General features: G+C 44.2%; 1 protein-coding gene across 22 annotated transcripts in view; it reads right to left on the bottom strand.

Annotated features, from left to right (window-relative positions):
* Positions 1-10,422, bottom strand: part of LOC147112391 (uncharacterized) — a 107,542-nt gene extending 97,120 nt beyond the window's left edge. For 3 of the 22 annotated variants that reach the window (XM_085996586.1, XM_085996585.1, XM_085996583.1), the window contains exons 1-5: positions 9,577-10,419; positions 8,817-8,899; positions 8,052-8,088; positions 6,792-6,884; positions 2,139-2,221 (exon numbers count right to left, since the gene is read on the bottom strand). In XM_085996586.1, coding sequence (XP_085852712.1) covers positions 2,139-2,221; positions 6,792-6,884; positions 8,052-8,088; positions 8,817-8,899; positions 9,577-9,762 — 482 coding nt within the window. In that variant the 5' untranslated portion in view covers positions 9,763-10,419. Of the gene's footprint in view, positions 1-2,070; positions 2,222-4,592; positions 6,300-6,791; positions 6,885-8,051; positions 8,089-8,816; positions 8,900-9,576 lie in introns of those variants that run through there. The other 19 variants (XM_085996595.1, XM_085996594.1, XM_085996593.1 and 16 more) reach the window with 16 other exon arrangements.
* Positions 10,423-19,205: the final 8,783 nt, after the last annotated feature.

A 19,205-nucleotide genomic window follows, 5' to 3' on the forward strand; every position in this document is an offset into this window, starting at 1 on the left:
AAATTTACAGCACAGAAGGAGGCCATTCAGCCCATCATGTCTGTGCTGGTTGAAAAAGAGCTGTCCAGCCTAATCCCACTTTCCAGCTCTTGGTCCGGAGCCTTGTAGATTACAGCACTTCAAGTGCATTTCCAAATACTTTTTAAATGCGATGAGGTGAGATCACTCCTGCTTCTCTGCGGGAGAGCAGCTTGGAGGAGATCAGTGGCACCTTGGAAGCCCACATTTGATCTGTCCGTCATCCTGTTTAAGGCAGTAGACATGTTTCCGTTCAGAGTTTGCACGGCTGCCATCTGGACCTGCAAACATAGAAACAAGTAGTCCCAAGCCAGAGCCTTGAGCCCATAATCTAGGCTGGCACTTCAGTGCAGTACTGATGGAGTGTTGCACTGTCAGAAGTGCCGTTAAACCCCATCTGCCCTCTCAGGTGGGTGCAAAGGATCCCATTGGCACTATTAGAAGAGAAGGGGATTTCTCCCCCGTATCCTGGCTAATACTTATCCTCAACCAACATCACTTTAAAAAAAAGATAATCTGGTCATCATCTTATTGCTGTGTTACAGCTTGCTGTGCACAAATTGGCCAAAGCAGTTCCCTACATTACAACAGTGACTACACTTCAAAAAGTACTTCATTGGCTGTAAAGTGCTTTGGGACATTCTGTGGTCATGGAAAGGTGTTACATAAGTTCTTTCTTTTCAGAAGGTTAAATACAAGAGATTTAGGACAGAGTGCAGCAGGAAAACTTTTCTTCTTGTTTTACGCAGAGTTGCAAGGCTGTGGCATGTACTACCAGAGTTAGTGCTTGAAGTACAGAACCTATTTAAGAATAGGTTACATGGATGGTTAAAGGAAAGGGGGATAAAGGGATATGGCAACAGGGCAGGCACATGGGAGTCAGACCCCTGTTCATGGAGAAAATTAACACCAACACCTACAGCTTGGACTAAAAAGCATGTTTCCATGTTGTAACTTGTGTAATTCTAGTTATACAAACGATAGGATGACAAGGACAAAACCAAACTGGTCTTAAAAATGCCGACCCTTGCACCAGAACTGGGAACACACAATTGCAGTCGGAATTCTGGGCCCATGAAAATCAGGCTTAAAAGGGCCAAATGCACAGAATTGTCAGAAAGCAAGATAGATTACAAGCAGAAAAGTTCAGAGCCTTCAGTCAAGAATTCAGATACCAAGCCATTACTAATGCAGGTAAAGGAGGAGCAGAATAGTTTATACGAGAAAAATACTGTAGATAATGGAAATCGGAAATAAAAACAGAAAATGCTGGAAAGACCAATCATGAGCGTTCCAGTTTTTTCTATTTTTATTTCAAGTAACACCAGGAACTGCACATTAAAAGGACTGAAATCTACACCACAATTATTTGAGATCCTAGATTACAATAACAGCCATTAAATTATCCAGTTTCTTTTAACACTAAGTTTAAATTTGTTGGGATTTCCCCACCCCCCCCCCCCCAAAGTTTGGGATCTATTTGTGCCCAACAGATCATTTCAAATCAAGAATGCGCAAGGTGCAAGCTGAAGATCCACAACATTACAACCATAAGTTTATCAAGAAACAATCAGCTGACAATTGCTGGAACGTACTAAACAGCATATGTTGCAACTGGTTAATGAAGTATTACAGGAAGGTTATGACACTTCTGCATTACAAGGTCAAGTATGTACGTCATACCTACTGGCACTCTACAGCTTCACGGTGATATTCAATGATAGCAACATAAAGTGGCACAACACCCTTTGTTTGAGCATCCTTATGGGACACTCCTGAAAATGCATGCAAAAACACAAAATAATGTCACACTGTATTCTTTTGAATACGTGATTATAGTAAAAACAATCGATCACTCCGTATCGATAAACTGCTTAAGTTACGATGTTGCTGTTTGTAATGATGACCCCGATTAGGTTAGAAGGTAGTATTCAGTATCACACAGATAATCAAATACTGGTGTACCAACAGTTTTATGCAAAACAACAGCCATTCTACACAAACTAAGTTAAGCAGGATAAATTGAGAGAGAATTAAAATAAATGTAATTACGGTTTTAAAACCCCATTCACATCTGGGCATTCTGGTCTTGTTAGTACAGGTGTTAGAAGTTGTCTCACCAAACTGGGTAGTTACCAGTCATCAGCTCCTTCACAAATAACCTTCCGCTGGCACAAATTAGTCCTTGCTCATTAGAGGTCATCTGCAAAGGAAAAAGGCAGCATGAGCACCAGAGTCGAAAGTTTTTCCACTCCAATCAGTTAATAACCACACCCTGTGGTCCTCTAATGACAGGAACTCATTTCTGTTCAACAGAGAAAAAAAAACAAATTCCAGCCTATGACCAGCCTAAGGGGCTTCCCTAACTTTGCAATGGGGGGGGTGAATATAAAACTATACACAGGTAGGCAGCAATTATTTTGAAGAACTTAAATGCTGAGCACGACTGCGTGTAAAAACAGTGAGGCAGCCAACCATATCTTCACCACTTTGGAGTATGATTAACAGAATAGACTTTCAAAGGTCAATGAAATGTCAACATACTTAAGGTTATTTTCTCCCCCATCTCCTTCCTCTCAAAACTTTGAAGAACTGCACGTCAATGTCGGAGTCTTTTTTTTTTTTTTTAAATCCAGCAAATCCACTTCATAATCCTGTTACTTTCAGACATCTTTTCGCGAGGTTAGGATCGTGGATTTATTTTTAAACTGAAAACTTGATTCCAACAATAATGTACGAACTTCATTGCTAGCTTGGCTCAGTTGGCAGCACTCTGGCCTCGGAGTCTGAAGGTTGTGGATTCAAACCCCACTCCAGGACTGGAGCACAAAAAAAAAAATCTAGGCTGACACTTTAAATGCAGTGCTGAGGCGACATCATCAGAGGTGCCATTTTTCGGATGAGACATTAAACCCGAGGCCCCATCTGCCCTCTCAGGTGGACATAAAAGATCCATGGCACTATTCGAGAAGGAGCAGGGAGTTCCCCCGGTGTCCTGACAAACATTTGTCCCTCCACCAATATCACAATTAATTGGTGAATTATCACATTTGCTGCTGTGGGACCATGCTGCGTGCAAATTGGCCGCCACATTTGCCTACATAGCAATAGCAACTACACTTCAAAAATAATCATTGGCTGTGAAGCGCTTTGGGATGTCTTGAGCATGTGAAATGTGCTTATATAAATGCTAGTTCCTTCTTTAATTAAAAGTATATATTTGAATGTCAAAATAAGCAACAGTTTTACTGTTGTACTTATCAGGAGCGATTTTGGCATTTATTTCAGGCAGGGAACAAAGAGAGAAGAGGGAACACTGCATTTAAAGAACTCAACTCAGTGGAATGTATCAATCTGAAACCAGCAGCCTAACACACATACAAGCGAGATGCCCAGAGTCCACTCATGCACCAAACAGCACAAAATGACCAACAGTATTATTTCTTTCTTTCTTGCAGAAATATAGTTTTAAAATGTTTTGTATCACATATTTGCGTCAGCTCCACAGCCCAGGATAACTTGGGAGGCCAGGAGATAGGTACTCCAAAGTACGACTATTATATAAAAATCAGTGCCATTTACCGATGGTTTACTGAAATTCACCTACAACTTTCCCACAAATGTAACTCTGTAGCTGTAGTACGAAGAGCTAAATTAACTGTCATCTGTCTGATCTGCAAAATAATCTACACCTTTAACCATCAAAATCCTGAGCTGCCCAACTTGTATGATCCTGAAGTTCACACTTCCCACTCAACTTGCAAGATCTAATTATTGACACTTTGAATTCTTCACTATCGCATGGAATCCTGACAGATATCTGCCCAAGGCGACAGCCATTGTTCCTCTGAACTTCCCTGTCTTGTTCTTTCTAAGCCATAAATACATCGTCCTACATCCTCACTATGTTGCAGTAAAAACCAACACGCTGTCTCCTAATGCCAACTTATTCTTTCCCAGGACCTCAAAACTGTAGGACTGTGTTCCTCCTTCAACCTTCCTTCCCTCTGACAATCTACAGGCTTTTAAACTTCCAGCCTTCACTTCATCACTACCTTTTGATTTACTCTGCCTACCTTTCTACTGTTTGCAACCTTGCTGGTGCCCTACACTAGTGGGCGTTGGCCCTTCTCCTAGTTTTCTTAAATGGAGAAAAAAAATGCCATTACTGAATGGGCTTTAAGCAATCATTACTGTGCAACGAATTGCTCATTCAAAACCAAACAGTCTGTATTTGTTCATTGATGAGCATTGACCAGACTAACTTTTGCGAGTTTGCATATGCAACATTTAGTTGTTTGATCAATCAACTCAGTTTATATGAATATAAGTAAGTTTGCACAAATTTCTGACATGTTAAACTCTAGTTACAGCCTACAAACCATGCATAGAACGTCTGTTCTACCTCAACCCTGTAGTATCTCCCATCTCAGAAAGCACCTTGTGTGAACCTGCCTGGAAGTTGCAGAGTTAAAAGCCAGGCTTTAAATATTAAAAAGCACGTTACTACCACAGAAAATCCACACTGGAATAGCTGTGTAGCTGCAGGTTGGGAGTGTAGATCAGATACATACCATGGAACGTTCCGGCTCACACCTAAACTGCGAATAAAAACGTTCCGTAAATTGCCATTTACATCAGCAGCTGTTCTGATTGAAGGTCGATCCACTAATGAGGCAGCAATGCTAAGGCCAGCCCTTTGAATTGCATGGGACTGGAAGCTTGCAAAAAAAAAAAAGGACAAACCAGCAAGCAAGAAATATCAGCACATAAAGAAGCGAGTTGCTTGGGCCTAGTGGGTCAGATTCCCAGGTTCACAAGACCACGTATGGTCCATGAGCCATGGTTTGGACATCCCTCCAAAGATCAATGCTGGACTTTTACAGGCTGCACCACAGATTATAGTTTTGGGGATTTGTTGCTACAACCTCAGCAAAAAGATTCATTTAAAAATGGCTGCAAATACGGTAAAATTGTCTTCGGGGCTACAAATTGCAACACAAAGATTAAGTGTAGCATGGTTGCCTTCGCGAAATTTGAAATAGTTCTTTCCAGTAGACCATCCATTATTCATCCTCATGCAAGTCACGTCATGCCACACCCTCTTCCCCAGTGGAAAGAAATATGACCCGCCCCAGTAATTTTAATCTAGTATTGGGTTTTAAAAAACTTTCTACTGTGCCCGTGAAGACTGCTCCTATAGATAACAAGGCAAGGAACCAGACAGCAATGATATGTGGGTTTACTGCAAGATTGCATAGAACATGCTATTATAGTTACAAAATGCACTTAGTATATGCATTATCCACTATCCCAGTAACTAGAATACAAAACTACAAGTTCATTCACATGTGCCAGCTACAAAACAGAAACATTAATGATTTAGCAACAGTGAGATGAAGTTGGCTTTTAATGGATAATTTTCTGAATAGTGCTTTTGACCAGGTCATTTCCTGTTTTTCTTTTGAATAATGCAATGGGATCTTTAATGCCCACCTCAACAGGCAGAAGGGGCCTCGGTTTAACATCTGAATCAAAAGACAGTACACGAAACAAACCAAGACTCCCTCAGTACTTGAAAGGTCATGCAAGATTGCACAAGTCCTGGAGATGGGCTCGAACCCAAGACTTAGAAACAGGAGTAGGCCATTTAGCTCCTCGAGCCTGTTCCGCCATTCAATGAGATCATGGCTGATCTGTGACCTAACTCCATATGCCTACCTTTGCCCCATATCCCTTAATACCTTTGGTTAACAAAAATCTATCAATCTCAGATTTAAAATTAACAATTGACCCAGCATCAATTGCTGTTTGTGGAAGAGAGTTCCAAACTTCTACCACCGTGTGTGTGTAGAAGTGTTTCTTAATTTCACTCCTGAAAAGGTCTGGCTCTAATTTTTAGACTATGCCCCCTAGTCCTAGACTCCCCAGCCAGCAGAAAGTGTCTCCCTATCTGTTTCCTTTCTGACTTAAAAGGTGCTACCAACTGAGCCAAGATAACAAGCAGTTGGAGAAAATTATTGGCTTTACCAGTCCACCTCCAAACTAGGGAAGGGGAAAATGAACCAGAATATTTGCAGCTGATTTTTTCCAGCAGAGGTCACTGGATATCAAAGTGTGGACTGTACCAGACTAGGTATGGTGTCCCATAATTGAACAGCCCATCAACTCTCGATAGCAAAATACTGCGGATGCTGGAAATCCGAAACAACAACAACAGAAAACGCTGGAAAAACTCAGCAGGCCAGGCAACATCCGTGGAGAAAGAAACAGAGCTAACGTTTCAGGCCAAAACCCTTCTTCAGAAGTTGTTCTGAAGAAGGGTTTCGACCTGAAACATTAACTCTGTTTCTCTCTCCACGGATGTTGCCTGGCCTGCCGAGTTCTTTTCCAGCGTTTTCTGTTATTATAGCCCATCAACTCTCACCGTCTAGGCTTAGGCATGAAAAGTGCTCACTTCAGCAAGATATGGGACAATATATAGCATATAATATGCAAAGTACCATACCCCAACATCAACCTGGGCTTTCAGGAAAGGAGGACGGAATTTGAGGAGGAAATAAAAAAGGAAATATTACTCCAGTATTAAACCAGGTCAGGGAAGGCTAGTTGGCACACCAAAGTAACTTGAGATATTTCCTATTTGATATGAGAAATCCAGGAAAGAGATGAAATATTTTGAAATGTAAAGGTTCACTCAGCAGACTTCAGCAATTTGTACATGTTTCCATGCAAGTGTCATTGCAGCATTGATCATTAAGATTTAACAGTACCTCGGTACACAACAGTTGGACGTTGAAATTTAAAAAGCAGGTCCTGTCTGATGTTTCTGTAGGTCCCTCAGTATACAGAGGGATCTGGGGGTCCTTGTACAGGAAACACAAAGTTAGCATGCAAGTACAGTAAGTAATTAGGAAGGCAAATGGAATGTTGGCCCGAGTGCAAGGGGGAATGGAGTATAAAAGTAGGGAAGTCTTGCTACAACTGTACAGGGTGCTGGTGAGACCACACCTGGAGTACTGCGTGCAGTTTTGGTCTCCTTATTTAAGGAGGGATATACTTGCATTGGAGGCAGTTCAGAGAAGGTTCACTAGGTTGATTCCTGAGTTGAAGGGATCATCTTATGAAGAAAGGTTGAACAGGTTGGGCCTATACTTAATGGAGTTAAGAAGAATGAGAGGTGTTCTTATTGAAACATAAGATTCTGAGGGGGCTTGACAGGGTAGATGCAGGGAGGACGTTGCCCCTCGTGGGGGAATCTAGAACTAGTGGGCATAGTTTCAGAATAAGTGGTCGCCCATTTAAAATGGGAATGAGGAAGAATTTCTTATCTACCCCAGAGAGCTGTGGAGGCAGAGTCAGTGAATATATTCAAGGCAGAGATGGACAGATATCTGAGCTACAGGGGAGTCAAGAGTTATGGGGAGCAGGTGGGAAAGTGGAGTTGAGGCCAAGATCAGATCAGCCATGATCTTACTGAATGTCGGAGCAGGCTCGAGGAGCCAAATGGCCTACTCCTGGCTCCTATTTCTTATGCTAGTTCAGCTTCTACAGAATCATAGCGTCATACAGCACATTTGGCCCATCGTGCCAGTGTCATTATTTTTTCCTTAGCCAAGGATGTTCAACATTTTACAATAAATAGACAAGAGCATTGCCTCTTTGAAAGAGCTACCAATCAGTCCCTGCTTTATCCCCATAGCCCAGCAAATTTTTCCTTTTTAAGTAGAGATCCAATTCTAAAAAGTTTTGAAAGTTGCTACTGAATCTGCTTCCACCAACCTGTCAGGCAATGCATTCAAGATCATAACTTGCTGAGTAAAAAGTCAACTCATCATCCCCCTAGCTTTTTTGCCAATTATTTTAATCAGAGTTCTCTAGTTACCCACCCTCCTGCCAGTGGGAAGTTTCTCCCCACCTACTCTATCAAAACCCCATATAATCTTGAACACCTCTCCCCTTAACCGTCTATAAAAAAAGGTACAATTTCAACAGATGGTATATTTACTAGAACCTACTGCTTAAAAATATACCTGAGATTTCAGGGCCAACTCCAATCCCTGAACTGATCTTAGGAGAGGAGAGAACAAAATTGATGAGAAAACATTAAAAATCTTAATTTAAAACCAACACATGCACTTCTCTGAAGGAGAAAGTTTATTAGTTTCAGCTAGGGCTTCACTACAAATTTTAAAATACATATATTTTTTTTTAATGGAAATACTTATGTTTATCTTGCTTCCTGCTCCATTTTTCCCCTATAGCCAAGGATTTTCAATATTTCACAATAACTAGGCAAGTAGTGCCAGCAATTCAATGAAAAGTGCAAGTAAAATCGATGGCCAATTTAACACCTCACCTCCCATAGTTGAAAGGCTAACTTTAGATAAATCTTCCAAAATTTTATTGAGACGTAATACTTCATTTGGCAATCCTTCATTAAAGACGACCAGTCATTAAGCAGAATCAGAGTGACCCCATGATCAGAAGATAGCAAGACACTTGGCGATTTGAACCCATCACCAGATGAATATATTAATACACTTCATGATTTAAACCAATGATGGTAAGCATATATTAATACACTTCACGGTTTGGGCCAATGGTCATACAAGTGTATTAATGCACTTTATGATTTATGTGACACTTTTTTCAAAAAAGTAAAATTTCATATTTTGAGACTCGCAGAGAATAGAATAAAAACGAGGCGAATCAATTCATTTTTTTAAAAACTACACACTTTTATTTAAAGAAATGGATACAGAGAAAGTTCTAGGCAAAGTCTGCTCCTCACTCACCTATTCCTCCGCCACCTGTAGAGATGCCCCTCCTCCCTGGACTTGGGGTCTCTGTCAAGGTCACCTCTCCAGATTCTGGCGAACTTCAAAAAAAAACCACACACACAAACAAACTTAAAATTCAAAAAAATCATTTAAACCATTGCAAGTCTGGTGGAAGGCTATTCTTCATGCATTGCACCATCCCCTCCCCAGTACGAGCTCTCTGTGTCCTAGAGGGTCCGCTCCTTTTTTTTAAGGGGAAAACTCGTCCTTCACGTCAATGTGACAGACGCCTCCCAGGGAAAAGCCATCGGCTTCGACACTGGGAGCGGACTTGAAGCGCTCAACTCCCATTTTAAAATCGCACTTTGCCTCGAAGAATTAAAAGAAATGTACATTATATTAAAAATAAAGTGGCACGGTCCAAAACAAAACTAATTAAAATCCTAAAACTCGACAACCTGAACGACTGGTTTCACTTCAACAATTCTCCTCGACTTGGAAGGAAATCACATTAAAAATCCAGTTGTTTCCCCACTGAAGTTGCGATTGGCCAGAGATAACGAGAGGCCAGTATGGTCGATTTGTGAAAGGAGGGTTGTTTAAGGTGCATTCGGACCCTTCGGGTGAGGAGAAGGAGAAATAAATCTCACACTGGCAACAAAAATAACTCCTCGGCAACCCTGTGGGGAAAACTTTTTCTGCAGTGGTCAGATTGCCCCCTTTTTAGCAGCAGGCGGGTCCCGCCAACAGCACAGGGAGGAGAGTGAGGACTTACCCCGAGATGTCTGGACGGCAAGACAGGAGGAGAGGCCAGGCACGGTCTCTGCAACCGCCTCGCACTCTTCGGCCACGGAGACTGGAACCGGGCTGGGCTGGACATCTCGGCCGCTCTCCTCAAGCTGCTTTGCCTGCGCTCGCTGGAATGAAGTATGAAACGGAGTTTATTTCCATCTCTCGCCATTTTCTTTGTCTTAAAAAAAAAACTTTCCACTTGACTCAACTTCTTCAGCTCTGCGCACTAAGGGGAGGTGGGGGGGAGCTTCCTTCAGAGGAGGGAGAAAGTTTGAGAGTAAGAGGGGAAAAGAGAGATAGAGTGCAGGAGAGGAAACCAGACCAAAGGAGAGAAGGAAAGCGTGGCGGAGAAAGCTAATCAGAGATGGCATCTTACAGGAGAAATGTGAAGTATTGATGTGTGCACAAAATATCCGCTACAGATTGGGTGCAAAAGAACATTTGAGTAAGTGGAGAAAGAATCAGATGCTACAAATCAACCAATGAATTAAGATAAAGTGTAGAGATTTTAAAGAGGGAAAGGGATGAGGAAACAAGGTGAAAACTGAGAAAGTTATGAAACTTTGCTAGAGCCAGAGTACTTAAACAGTGAGAGGGGAAATGTACAGAAATAATAATAAATATATATATATCTGGAGATACGAGTAAGACAGAGGTAAAGCACGAACACTGTTGCTCTACTCCTCTGATAGTTGGTCATTAACACGCCCCTCCCCGTTGGGCTGCAAACAAAACACAATCTCGCCTCTTAGTCCGGGAGCAACAAACATCTACTTGCGACCCGCCGCTCCGCCAATCAGAAAGTGTAATTATTCTGAGAGGACCGAGTCTCAGCCAATCAGCAGTGCCACTATAATACGATCCGCCCCACAGCCAATCATCAGCGTCTCTACCCTCAGCCGCTTTCCCCATTGGTTCTAATTTTCCAAGCCCTCTTAGTTTAATCGGCCAATCAGAATGGCAGCTTTGCAGAACAGTCAACATATCAGATAACGGATTTGACAAACCCCGCCCCTCTTCCAATTGACCAATCAACTGTTGAACCTGACAGCAGGGTTTGTGTTGTTGGCAGTAGTTGAAGAATACCATTTCTTGAATTGGCCCATATGGGTAGTAAAAGCCTGCCAAATAGCACCACACATTCTGGAGCAATGTTGTCTCATGCTAATATTACTGCTGCCATTGAACCATCTCTCGTTTTCCACTCAAGCACCTTACAGGCCATTCTATTTCTTTTTGTGAGTGTGTTATTCCCCCCCATTTCCTTTGTTCAGTTCCTTTTTAAATACCGTTCATCTGTAATATCCTCTAGTTTTGATGAAAGGACCACACCCTTGACTTTAACTCATCTGTTCCTTCCACAGGTGCTGCCTGACCAAGCAAAAGTGCTTCCGGCATTTTCTGTTTTCGTTTCTTTCTTCAATAATTGGCAGGGTCCCAGTAATAAAATGATAGGCAGCCTGTCAGGCAATTAGGCTTTGCGATCTATAAAAGAACAGGCCACTTTAAACACAGTTCTTCCCCCGTCCAATGCCTGTGCGCTAGTCAGGTGGAGTGCATCTAAAGTATGTTCCACCTGAACCTGCCCGTATTGGCAGGTTCAGGTTATGTTCCTAGGCCTAGCGCATATTGGGGCTACCAACTCTCCCAGGATTGTCCTGGATTAAAGATTAATCTCCAGACACTACTGTGAGCAGTCCGAGTGAAAAAATGGGCTTTAAAAAAAAATTATTTTAACACTTGTTTATTAGTTTAATAATATTGGAAATGGGGGGGGGGGCGGAGGCTGTTTGACTGGGAATGACGATTGGAGGTGGGAGGTTATGTGATGAAACCTTCAGGTATATGTCCAACCTGAGGTGGCCACCCTAGCGCACATGCATGCAGGACTGTGCTCTTAGCAGCCTGGAAAAAGGGGCAGAAACCCAGCTGCTGCTGCAAGTCACTCCAACCTGCAGCAGCAGTAATGCCCGTAGGCTACATGGCCTTCCGACTACTGTCTAAAGAGCAGTCAGAAAGTCTCAAGCTCTGAAGACCAATGGTGGAACCTGAAAAATAGACCTCTTACCTTTTGTTTTTCTCCTTGCTGCCAGTCCCTCTGATCTGAAGAGGACTGAGTGCAGAGCCTAACGCCTATTTATTCTGATAGATACCCACTGGACATTAGGGGAAGCAAATGAGTTGGGAGGCGTCATTATTCTACTTCTGTCTTATTTAAAAATGATTTGAATGCTTGCTCCTGCTCTAAGTGCTGGCACTTTGCAACTCCTCAGTGAAAACCCTAAAAATAATCACAGAACAGTACAAATGGGGCAGAGAATTGCTGAGTCTCTGCCCCTTTTCCCACTAACAGCAATGAGATAAAGACTAGTTCAAATGTTTTGGTGTTTGTTTGTCTTGGTTGAGGGATAAATGTTGGCCGAGATACCTCTGCTACTCTTCATAGGAACCTAGGAATTGCTAGACAAAAATGACCAAGGTCCATCTAGTTGGCCTTCTACCATCCTGGTAGTCGCATGATAGAATAACAGGGTTGTTGACTAATCATAGAAATCAATCACTATCAATCAGTCTACAGCAGATCCAGACATGACGCAAGGACAACTCCATTGGTGGAGAGCTTTGGGAACCATCGACCCAAAGTCACCTGTTGCTCCCAAGCACACTACACTTACCCCATGTCATGTCTCACACTACTTATATACTGTATCCCAAAATATTTTCTGCAAATAAATGATCTAATTTGCATCTGAATGAATCAACACTAACTGCTTCCACTGTCTCCCTAGGGAGTCTGTTCCATAGATTTACTACACGCTCATTGAAATATTGTTTTCGCGGATTAGTTTTGAATTTACTCCCTTCAAGCGCAGGCCGTGTCCTCTGGTTCTTCTTCAAATAGTGGGATATTTTACATCCACCTGAACAGAGAGATAGGGCCACAGGTTAATATTGCATCCTAGAGACATTGGGCTCGATTTTACCAGCCCTGAGAAGGCGGGTTTAGAGGCGGGTCAGGTGGTAAAATGGCTAAAAATGGCGGCGGGTTCCGATCCCACCATCAATCCGCCTCTGTGCAACTTTTCCAAAGGCGAGCTTGCAGACTCCCGTTCGGTCCCGCCACCAAGCGGCGGCATAGGCCCTTAAGGTACTTAACTGGTTGTTAACTACCTGTGTAATCCTATTTTGCCTGCCCTTTTACATTTTACCACATTTTCAGCGTATTCCACATCGTTCCCAAACCACGCCAGCTAATTGTGTCGGGTTCACAAGTGACTGCCTTCTTGACAGCTGCAGCTCCAGCATAAAAACGGAGTCTCAACAAGGATTAGTTGCAGGTGGCAGAATTTTGTTTTTTCAGGTCTTGGAAAACTTTTTGCAGGTCTACTGATCTTGGAAGTGGTGAAGCTGAGATCCATCTCCACTGTTACCTCCTGGGAAAACCCTCTCCCCACATTGACTGAGCACTTCTTCAGCGGAGATATCTACTAGCAGCATGGGAACCATTTATTTCCTTTCATCCTGGTCCTCAGTTTCGGAGGACAAGCAGCCGCGGCTGCAGCAAAATCAGGAACAACAGCAGCACCAACAGCAGGAGCGCCAACCTCCTGCTCAGCCACCTGATGGTGCACAGGGCAGAAGGCATCAGCACAGGGCTGCACCTCGCCGCAGGAGATACCCCCAACACAGGGTTTACAGGCCGAGGATGACCTTCCTCAACATGACTGAGCAGCAGTGCCAAAGGAGGCTGAGTCTTTCGCGAGAGGTAATCGGTGACATCTGCGCAATGCTGCACCAACACCTGGAGCTCAGAGGAGTGGGTGGACACCCCTTACCAGTGACTGTCAAAGTCACCACCGCCCTCAATTTTTTTGCTTCAGGGTCCTTCCAGGGATCATCAGTAGACATCAGCGGCATCTCCCAGTCGGCCACACACACTTGGATCACACAGGTAACTGATGCCCTCTTTACCAGGGCGCACAGATCCACGGATCAAGCAAGTGTAACCACGCGTGCAGTTGACTTTGCAAATATGGCAGGCTAGCCAAGGGTGCAGGTCGTCGTAGACTGCACACGTATGGCCCTTAGGGCATCCCATCACAACCCAGCTGTTTTTGTCAACCGCAAGGGCTTCCACTCCCTCAATGTGCAGCTGGTGTGTAACCACAGGAAGGACATTTTGCATGTTTACGCGAAGTACCCTGGCAGTTGTCATGACTCGTTCATCCTGCACCAGTCTAGTGTGCCTCTGCTCTTCAATCCGCCAAATAAACTTTCCGGGTGGCTACTTGGAAACAAGGGCTATACCCTGAAGACGTGGCTGATGACGCCATTGAGGAGGCCATCCAACGAAGCTGAGGAGTGCTACAATGCCAGCCACATTTCCACCAGATCCATTATCGAGCAAACCATCGGCTTGCTGAAGATGCGATTCAGATGCCTTGATAGATCAGGTAGAGCCCTACAGTATTCAGCAGCCAGGGTCTCCAGAATCATTGTGGTCTGCTGTGCACTGCACAACAGCGCACAGCATCGTGGCTTGCAGCTGCCTGAGGAACAAGTGGCTCAACGCATAGCCTCCTCAGATGAGGAGGAGGGCCTTGCGGAGGCAGATGCGCCAGTTCCAGCAGCACGCGAGCATATTGCTGCCCGTGATGCAAGGGATGCACTAATCTTTGCCAGAATCACTTAAGTAGACGAATCAAACAAATGTGGCTGGCACCTTCTTAACACACCATACACAATGTAAAGAACCTGTAGGTTCCTATCACTCTGACCATCATCATTACAAATGCAAGTCACCCTGAGCCCTCAATGTGGAACTTCCATTTCCGAGATCACATAGGCCAGAACTTCTGTTTAATCCATTCACAAAAGGATGACAATGTCAAATATAAAAAAAAACAAAAGACAACAGAACAGAACACCCAAGTGATTACCCTTGTAACTAATTGTGCTTTATCTTCCTCTTACGCGTGCTTCTACGTGGTGCCTCCCCTGTGGCTTCAGCAGATGTGGAGGCACCTTGCTCACTTTCATGCTGCTCCTGCTTCGACATCTTTGGCAGGCATCCTCTGGGTTTGCGAGCCTGTGAGGGCTCGGCAACAGTCTGCTCCTCCTGCATCTGTGCAGGGGCTGAGACGCCCATCTCAGTTGGGTGAGGACTCTGGTGGGACTCTGACCGAGAGCTACTCAGTGACATGGAAGTGTGAGCACTTGGAAAGGAGCCCCCACTTGTTGGCTGCCACCAACATCCCTCTCATGGTTCGGCCCCATTTCAGTTTCAGTGCCAGCAAGTGGCTGGACAGCACCTTGCTGCACATCAACGGGGCCATAAGGACCTGGCAGTCCTACTCAAAATGACTTCCATGAAGCTCTGGTTTCTCTACTCAATAGCTGCCCATCACTCCTCCAGAGATGTCAGTCTATTCTGAACATTCACCATGTTTCCCTGACTCTGGCGACTTTTTTCCTCCATGGCCATAGCCAGCCTTTCCACGGAGGTTGCCATCCTTTCTGTGGTGGTGCGTTCATGTGCCATCGCCTCCACAAAGGCACTGCTCATGTTAGAGATGGACTCCTCCATCCTCTCCACTCTCACAGTAACCCTGGAGACAAAACCTGCCAGAGACTCCTGCACTTGTTCCAGGAGTTCCAGCACCGCTCTCTTTCTGGATGGACCCGGAGGCACAAGGTCCACATGCAGCTGAGCAGAGCTGGGAGCGCCCTGCGGCCTCCGATGAGGACTCTCCACTGCTGTCCCTGCCGCCACCAGATGCTTACTTGTGAGCTGTGATACACCAGGTGACAACACTACTCTATCTCCCGAAGGTCCCACCAAGGTGTGCGTTTCTGCGCTGGTGCTGGGTGCGTTTAATTCTGCTGACGCTGCACCCTCAGAGGTTGCAGCTTCCTCTGAGGAGTCTTCTGGCTCCGGATCTTCCTCCTGGACATTGGAGAGGGGGGCTGTTGATGGTCCTGTGGGGGAGTAAAGCCATGAGTTAGACGTGATATTAACGTAGCATGCACATGGACTTGTGCAGATGATCATAAGTCGATAGGTATGAGCATCAGAAGCTATATCAGTCACTCATGCAATGTAAATGAGAGAGATGCAAAACTATTCTGTCACCAGCTTGCTCTGATGTGCCCGTCTGTCCGTACCCCATTTCAACATCCTCCTCGGCTCCAACAATCTCTAGGGCCGTCTCCTCCACGCTGGTGAGATGGGCTATTGAGGGTGGCCCTCCTCCTGTCTTCGCCCTTTTCCTCTTATTGTGGGCTCTCTTTTCCTGCAATGAGGGACACAAGTGGAGTTTGATGAGAATGATGGAGTGAGTGTCGTGAATCCATAGAATAGATGCTTAGAAGGAGACAAAGATGGAGTGAGGTCCCAATACCAAGGGCCCTCCCTGTGTGTTGTTAGTTGTTGTCATTGCATAACAATGATAGGGAGTGTGAAGGCAGCATAGTCGAATAGTGAAGTGATTGTGTACATAGAGATAGAGGGATGGTTAAGGGTGCAAGGGATGTAAGGGTAAAGTGGGACATGTAGGAGTAGGTTGACAATGCAGAGTGCTGATGCTGAGAGGAGATGGGGAGCAGAATGAGGGTAACGGTGATGGTATACTCACTTTTCCTGTGCGGACAAGGTCATTGAACCTCTTTCAGCACTGCAGTCAGGTTCTGCTGCACAACGATCTGGAGCTTACCTCCTGTGCCAGTTGCAGCCACACAGCTTTGGTCTGCTGGGGAGATTTTTTCCTCCCAGAGGAAGGAAAGAGCACCTCCTTTTGAGCTCTGGCTCCCTCCAGCAGAGCATGGAGGCAATCATCATCGAAGCGAGGTGAAGCCTTGGGCCTTGAGCTAGACATTTCAGGAGTATCAAACAATTAGCAAAGTATTCACTCTGGAAGTACAGAGGTAGAAAATGAACCAAGGCTGCTTGGAGCCCTTAAAAGCAGCTGGATAAATGACGTCAGCAGAGGTGAGTTTCAGACCCAAAAGACTAATTGGGCCAGGGGAGCGCACACGCAGGGAATCAATTGCCCAATTAGGGCAAAATCGCAAATTTATCCCATCTGACAGCGGAGGCGGGAGCAGGACCCGCCGACCACCTGGCCCGCACCCAACCCGCCTCCATTAGTAAAATCGCGACCATTACCTCCAACAGTGTAGCACTCTTCTCAGTACTGTAAGATTTGGATCACAGGTCACACACAGATTACCCAAAGGGTCTTAGGAGTTGTAAGGCTTTTTATTAAAGAGCTACACTTTAAAGCATAATCAGATATTACATGTGGTTAAGATAAGTATAATAGACATACAACCTGTGATAGTAGAGAGCGATCTACGACCCCTGAAGCGGAATGCCACGATTGGATAGACGGTTAGATGCCCGATGAGACAGCGTGGAGGTCTAGGGTCGGCGGATTTCTGCAGTCTACAGCAACAGTCACTTCTGTTAGTTCGTCCCTCAAGCTGTTGGAAGTGTTAGGCATAAGCCAGTATTGATTTACACCTCAGAGGCTAAACTTGATCAAGGTGTTAGGCGTAAGCCAGCATTGATTTCCACCTCGAGGAGGCCTTCACTCCTAGCTGTCTGACCATTTCTTTCTCAGTGCCTTATTTTTAAATGTTATTTCTGTGGGCTGGTGGATACCTGGTGTCAATCATGGCTGACAAGGCCTTCCTCTTATCTTTCTGAGGAATGTCTTGTTATATTTCTTTAAGGACATTTTATGACTTTCTAGCTCCATATTGTCTAACTTTCATTCCACCATCCTGTGTTGTTTTGAATTTTATGACTCCCTTATCACTTTCATGCCCTGGTCTTGGCCATTTTTCTTTTTGTGCTTGTTATTTGACCTTGCTGACATTCCTGCCATCTATTCCCGGCCTTCAGTCTGTTGTCAGTCTCTGTTCTAAGAATTAAAACCCCATTAATGAATCTAACAGCTATTTCTTACAGTACTGTGCTGAAGTGTCAGCGAGGCTTGAACCCACAACCTTCTGACCCAGAGTGCTAGCTCTCAGCCAAGGCTGCCATTCAGTCTCAGTCCTTTGATATTTTTGGTAAAGAGACTTTTGACAAAACATTAAAAAAATCTTTACAAATATATAACGGAATGGCATAAATCACAGCAAAACGTCGTGGTATCGAGCAAGCATTCTAATAAAAAAGTGTATGTGGATCTTTGGATCTTTTCCCTTCCAAACAAACAAAAGAAACAAAACAGGAATGTTTACCAAACACTTTTTCAGAAAGGCAAGAAGCTAATAGCTCTTTAATGAGTGGTTGTTTAACATCTGTTTTGCAGCCACTTAGAAATAATGTGCTTTAAATAATTTCCAGAAGTACATTTTATGTGTTTTTTATTATTAGTGAGAAATGCAGGTGAAAACCCAAGGTCATATTACAGCACATCACCAAGGCCAAAATCCATAGAAGAAAAGACACAGTGAATTAGATGTCAACTTTGGGTTTTAGAGACTCGTACATTGTAGAAAGAAAGACTGAGGGAGTTAAGCAGTTCCATGCATTAGAGGTCCTGAGAAAGAATGAGTTAAGCAAATAGTGTGCTACCTCTTGATCTCAATACAGCGAGGATGGAGGAGGGCAAATATATAGCAACATAGGATGGTGTACTTGCAGATGAAGAATAAGATAGAAAAGTTCAGAGGAGCACTAACTACAGCATGATCAACCAAACAGGAAGAGACAAAGAGGAGAGAGGTTGGAGGCTAGAGGTGAGTGAAGGACTTGTTACCAAATGACAAATTGTCTTTTGTATCTCTTTTGTACCGTGTACAAAAATCTGAGGTAGATGCAAGACATCGGTAGTGGGGAAAATGCTAGAGTCCATTATAAAAGATGTAATAGCAGAGCACTTGGAAAGCAGTGACAGGATCGGACAAAGTCAACATGGATTTACGAAAAGTAAATCGTGCTTGACTAATCTACTGGAATTTTTTGAGGATGTAACTGGTAAAATAGATAAGGGAGAACCAGTGGATGTGGTGTATTTGGACTTTCAGAAGGCTTTCGATAAGGTCCCGCATAAGAGATTAGCGTGCAAAATTAAGGCACATGGGATTGGGGGCAAGGTATTGACTTGGATAGAGAACTGGTTGGCGGACAGAAAGCAAAGAGTTGGAATAAACGGGTCGTTTTCCGAGTGGCAGGCAGTGACTAGTGGGGTACCGCAAGGATCGGTCCTAGGACCCCAGCTATTCACAATATATATTAATGATCTAGACGAGGGAATTGGATGTAATACCTCCAAATTTGCAGACGACACAAAGCTGGGTGGGGGGGTAAGCTGTGAGGAGGATGTCGTGAAACTCCAGTACAATTTGGACAGGTTGGGTGATTGGGCAGAAACATGGCAAATGCACTATAATGTGGATAAATGTGAGGTTATCCACTTTGGTGGCAAAAACAGGAAGGCAGATTATTATTTGAATGGCAATAGATTGGGAGAAGGGGAAGTGCAAAGAGACCTGGGTGTTCTTGTGCACAAGTCGCTGAAGGTAAGCATGCAGGTGCAGCAGGCGGTTAAGAAGGCAAATGGTATGTTGGCCTTCGTAGCAAGAGGGTTCGAGTACAGG

Source organism: Somniosus microcephalus, chromosome 9 (assembly GCF_052327205.1).
Source record: "Somniosus microcephalus isolate GS21.2 chromosome 9, FLI_Smic_1.0, whole genome shotgun sequence".
NCBI lineage: Eukaryota > Metazoa > Chordata > Chondrichthyes > Squaliformes > Somniosidae > Somniosus > Somniosus microcephalus.